General features: G+C 45.1%; 1 protein-coding gene across 1 annotated transcript; it reads left to right on the top strand.

Annotated features, from left to right (window-relative positions):
• The first annotated feature begins 2,035 nt into the window (after window positions 1-2,035).
• LOC132187819 (uncharacterized) lies at window positions 2,036-5,010 on the top strand. The gene is made up of 2 exons (XM_059602257.1): window positions 2,036-4,416; window positions 4,986-5,010. Exons 1-2 carry the CDS (start codon window positions 2,036-2,038, stop codon window positions 5,008-5,010), a joined length of 2,406 nt encoding a protein of 801 aa, XP_059458240.1.
• Window positions 5,011-5,591: the final 581 nt, after the last annotated feature.

The following is a 5,591-nucleotide window of genomic DNA, read 5'->3' as shown; positions in this document are numbered from 1 at the left end:
GGTTTAATATAATTGCCAAATGGTGAGTTTGATTAGATTTTTGAATTGGCTAATTCAGTAGCAAAATAATTTTTGATGTAAGATCGAGGGTTGGGTTTGAAGAAAAATCAAGAGCCGAATATTTGAATAAATCAAACTCAATTTAGATTGATCAAACTCGAATTGGATTGATCAAAATTGTGTGGAAAATGAAAAGTTTGCATGATAAAATCGCAAATTTGGATCAATAAAAAAAAAAATTAAACTGATCAAAATTAAAAAGCGATTGCATAAACAATTTCAAATTGCTAGTTGGTTGAGAGACGTGTTTGTTGGGTCATGAACTAGCTTATCATTTATTGAGCAATCCTTGGGCCCAGCCAGAAGAGGCCCAAGTCCGAGACCTACTCAAAAGGCCCAAGCCCAAGACCTTCTCAAGTGATCCGAGACGAGACCTTCTCAAGTGATCCGAGACGAGACCTACTCAAGTGATCCGAGACGAGACCTACTCAAGTGATCCGAGACGAGACCTACTCAAGTAATCCGAGACGAGGACTACTCATGAGATCCGAGACCTCCAATCCGAGGCAACCCCTAGCCGAGACCATGAAGTTCGAGAATAACTCAGGACATTTAAGTCGCAGTAAAAGGCAAACTCTGATATCTTAAAAGATTACGAAGTTGATCCTCTGATCTCAAGTCGCTCAAATCGCAGAAGAACTAACAAACATGATCTTTTCATTCAAATGTTTGTTTAGCCGATATCAAGGGATAAGATTCCTTGATAAGTGGGAAATCAAATTCCCTCCAATGCCTATAAATACAAGTCATATGATCAAAGCAAAGGTAATCACAACTCTCATAATTTGAGCTCTATAGTTGTTACAAATATCCTTTCCCATTTTGACTTAGGCATCGGAGTGCCCACGCCGGCTCACCCCCGGTCACTTCGATCCTTCTTTCTTCTTTGTTGTGCAGTCAAACTGTTCGGAAGTTGGTTCAACTCAAACTCGGCAGGCGTGCCACGTCATCTTTTGGAAAACTGTGCATCAACAGTTTGGCGCCGTCTGTGGGAACTTCGATTTTCATCAGTTCTCTACTAATCTAAAATGGTGACTACCCGTTCCACTGCTGCAGCCTCCAACGTACCACCACCATCCGATCTAGCCGAATTCATGAAGCAGATGTCTGAATCTATGAAGGTTCTGAAAAGGCAGAATGAAGACCTGGCTGCAAGGCTCACAGCTGCTGAAGGCCGGAATAGTCAGAGGGATCAAGAGCGTGCACGAAGGCGTGAAGAACGGCGTGAGAGGGAAAGGCGAAGGGAGATTCGTGATGGGAAGCGAACTGCAGGTTCCCATCGCGATGAGGAAGCAAGTTCAGTCCAAGCTAGCCATCATACTACTGTCCAGAATGAGGAGCATCGTGAGCAGCAGAACCCAGAGAGGTCTCAGCATACTAGGCCTCGAAGGGAGCAATTTCAAGGGCGAAATGAGGCCCAGATGAGTGCTGACATGGAAGATTTAAAGAAGAAGTACGAAGAACTAACTCGCAAGCTGGCTGAAAAGGATGGAAAAACCCCTGCTTCGGGGCTTATGGATAACACCGACCTGCCTTTCACTGATCGAGTGTTAAGTTTCCCTTTGCCTGAAAACTTCAAGATGCCTCGCGTCAAGGAGTTTAACGGTAGTGGTGACCCTTCTGAACATATGGAAAGCGTCCGTGTTCACTTTTCCCTTCATAGGTTTCCAGATGAAATTGCATGCAGAACCTTTCCTCTTACGCTGGAAGGAGTTGCTCAGGATTGGTTTGCCAGATTGCCTGCCAAGTCAATAGATAGTTTCAAAGAACTTGGAAGTCTCTTTTTAAGCCAATTCCTAGCTACCAAGAAGAGGAGGAAGCACTCGGCTTGCTTACTGTCATTACGTCAAGGGAAGGAAGAAAGCTGAAGGATTTCATGCATAGGTTCAATAAAGAAAAATTGTTAGTGGATAATCCGGGGGATCAAACGGTATTATCTGCATTATGGCATGGAGTCAGGCCAAACGGGCCTCTAATGGCCGAAGTATCAAAAAGTTCTACAGAAATAACTCTTCCTGAGTTTATTGCCAAAACCGAAGAGTATGTTAATCAGGAGGAAATGATTAAGGCCCTCACAAAAGGTCAAGAGGAAGAAGACCGGGAGAAGGAGGACGCCAAAAAGGAAGACGACGCTAAAAAGGAGCCACCTATAGCGTCCGCTCCGAAGGAAGAAAGGTTTCAGAAGAGAGTAGTAAAAAAGACTGTACCATCAGTCCCAAAGACTGAACCCCGGCGACGTGAAGATCGAAGGTTCACACCTTTGAATACTAGGGTCAATGAGGTGTTTATGGAAATCAGAAGAGACCCAGCTTTCAGGTGGCCAAGTAAGTTGCGAGGTGATCCGAGGAAGCGAGACCGGACGAAGTTCTGCGAGTACCACAATGATCACGGACATTTGACGGAAGACTGCATAACCTTGCGCCAGGAAATTGAAACTTTCATTAGAAATGGAAGACTGGTAAGATTCCTAGCAGGGGAAAGGAACCAAGGAGCAGTACACCAACAACCTCTCCTATTAGATGGAAACCGAGCTGAAAGGGCACGGGAGCCGAGACGTGATCGGGATGATGGTCCTAGAGAAGATCCGAGACCCCCTCGGGATCAAGGAGTAGTAGGAGAAATCCATACTATTGCCGGAGGAATAGCTGGTGGAGGACAGTCTAATTCAGCCAGGAAAGCCCATGCTAGGAAGACACAGGCCGAGGAAGTCTTTACAGTGCAGAGACCGTCCAAAGTGGCAAAGAAGGATTCAGTGATCCTTTCTTTCTCTGAAGAGGACGCTAGGGGGGTAATGCAGCCCCATGATGATCCGCTAGTAGTAACTATAACAATGGCCAACCATATGATCCACAGAGTTCTGGTGGACAATGGAAGCTCGGCTGATATACTCTACTGGCCAGTTTTTAAACAAATGGGTATCGATCGTGACAGGATCACACCATTTAGCTCTCCCCTGGTTGGATTTGCAGGAGAGCAGGTCCAGCCAATTGGTCTTATTTCACTCCCTGTAACGGCAGGAACAGCACCTAAGCAGAAAACTGTGATGGTAGATTTTTTGGTTATCGACCGACCAGGTGCCTACAATGCCATTGTTGGTAGACCTGCTTTGAATAAGTTGAAGGCCGCAACTTCGCCATACCATTTGATGATGAAGTTCCCCACAGAAGAAGGAGTCGGAGAAGTGAAGGGAGATCAGACCCAGGCGAGAAGGTGTTACAATACGTCTCTCAGGAGGGTCTCGGATCCGACTCCTATTGTAATTGGTACAGTAGGTGGAAATAACAGGAATGACCCAAAAGGGGAACCAGCTGAACCTCTGGAGGATGTGGTAATAATTGGAGACAAGACTTTGAAGATTGGGACACAGCTCAGTCCCAAAATCCGAGACGGCCTTGTCATTTTCCTAAGAAGAAATTTAGAGGTTTTTGCGTGGACTCACGAAGATATGCCAGGAATTGATCCTGAAGACATCCTTCACCAGCTAAATGTGGATCCAAGTGTGAAACCAGTAAAACAAAAAAGAAGAAAGTTCGCTCCTGAACGGAATGAGGCCATAGCAGAAGAAGTAGAGAAACTTCTCAAAGCTCGTTTCATTGAAGAAGTATACTATCCCGATTGGTTGGCTAACGTAGTATTGGTCAAGAAGTCCAATGGGAAATGGAGGATGTGTGTAGATTTCACTGACCTCAATAAGGCCTGCCCAAAAGATAGTTTTCCATTACCTCGCATCGATGCATTGGTGGACTCAACAGCTGGATACGGTTTACTCAGCTTCATGGACGCCTTCTCTGGGTACAACCAGATATACATGCATCCTGAAGACCGTGAGAAAACTGCGTTCATAACTGACCGAGGCCTGTACTGTTATAAAGTCATGCCCTTCGGTTTGAAGAACGCAGGGGCAACATACCAGAGGCTGGTAAATAAGATGTTCCGAGACCAGATCGGACGCAATATGGAAGTGTACGTTGATGACATGCTAGTCAAGAGTGTGTTGCCACAAGACCACATACTCGACTTGCAAGAAACGTTCGCAACCTTGAAAAAGTACGGGATGAAGTTAAATCCCTCAAAGTGTGCATTCGGAGTTTCATCAGGAAAGTTCCTTGGTTACATGGTGTCCAGCCGAGGAATAGAGGCCAATCCTGAAAAAATACAAGCTGTCTTGGATATGCAATCTCCAAGAAACTTGAAACAGCTCCAGCAGTTGACAGGAAGGATAGCGGCACTAAATCGGTTCATTTCACGATCAACCGATAAGTGTCTTCCGTTTTTTAAAGTCTTGCGAAAGGCCTTTGAATGGACAAACGAATGCGAAGAAGCCTTCGGACAGCTGAAAGAATATCTGATGAGCCCGCCTTTGCTGAGCCAGACAATACCTGGGGAGGTACTATATTTGTATCTAGCCGTGTCCCAAACGGCAGTGCTGCGTTAATTCGAGAAGAGGAGGGAGCTCAAAAGCCCGTATACTTCACAAGTAGGGCTTTAAGAGGTGCTGAAGAAAGGTATCCCCAAATGGAAAAATTGGCTTTCGCCTTGGTTATAGCATCCAGAAAGCTCCGACCCTACTTCCAAGCTCATACTATCAGGGTATTGACTGAATATCCCCTAAAGAAAATATAAGAAAGCTAGATCTTTCGGGAAGATTAGCCAATTGGGCTATTGAACTAGGAGAATTCGACATCGAGTTTCTCCCTCGGAATTCTTTCAAGGGCCAGGCACTGGCTGATTTTCTGGCAGAATTCACTAATTTGCCAAACATCACAAGCTGGCCAAGTGATGAGACTTGGGTAATCTACGTAGATGGATCATCTACAAAGAAGCATGGTGGAGCTGGAATAGTAATGATTACTCCCAATGGGGAGGAGTTATGTAGTTCATTGAAGTTGAAGTTCAAAACCACAAATAACGAGGCCGAATACGAGGCAGTTTTGGCAGGACTCGGTTTAGCTCTTGAAATGGGAGCCGAATTTGTAGAAATGCGGAGTGACTCCCAAGTCGTTGTAGGACACATTCGAGGGGAATTTGAAGCCAAGGGAAACAAGATGAAGTTGTACTTATCTAGAGTACAGAATTTGCAAGCTTTATTTAAGAAGTTTAGCATTGCGAAAATTCCGAGACCAGAGAATGAAAAAGCGGACCAGTTGGCCAGAATTACCTCAACAGCCAGTGAAGAAATTGAATCCGAGACTCCTATCCAAATTCTTCCACGATCATCAGTTACCGAGGCGGTGTCGGTCTCGACAGCCGAGACCATACCTAATTGGCAACTAGAAATCATGGAATACCTGGAAAGAGGAGTACTTCCTTCAGATAGAAAGCTTGCTACCCGGTTGAAGGTGAGAGCCGAAAGGTTTACAATGATAAATGGAGTCCTTTACAAAAAGGGTTTCACGCTGCCACTCTTAAAATGTGTTTCCAAGGATAAAGGAGGTTATATCCTTAGAGAGATCCACGAAGGGGTCTATGGAAGCCATTCTGGGGCCAGAATATTGGCGCATAAAGCAGTCCGAGCAGGTTTTTATTGGCCT

Source organism: Corylus avellana, chromosome ca7 (genome assembly GCF_901000735.1).
Source record: "Corylus avellana chromosome ca7, CavTom2PMs-1.0".
Lineage (NCBI taxonomy): Eukaryota > Viridiplantae > Streptophyta > Magnoliopsida > Fagales > Betulaceae > Corylus > Corylus avellana.
The sequence above is the reverse complement of the archived record's forward strand: the minus strand, read 5'-3'. Positions and strand labels throughout refer to the sequence as shown.

What these genes read in the sequence shown, in the direction of transcription:
- LOC132187819 (XM_059602257.1), top strand. Translation starts at nt 2,036, where the DNA reads ATGGCCGAAGTATCAAAAAGTTCTACAGAAATAACTCTTCCTGAGTTT. An exon ending in AAAGAATATCTGATGAGCCC is followed by an intron (nt 4,417 to 4,985) that starts GCCTTTGCTGAG and finishes GCCGAATACGAG; the next exon opens with GCAGTTTTGGCAGGACTCGG.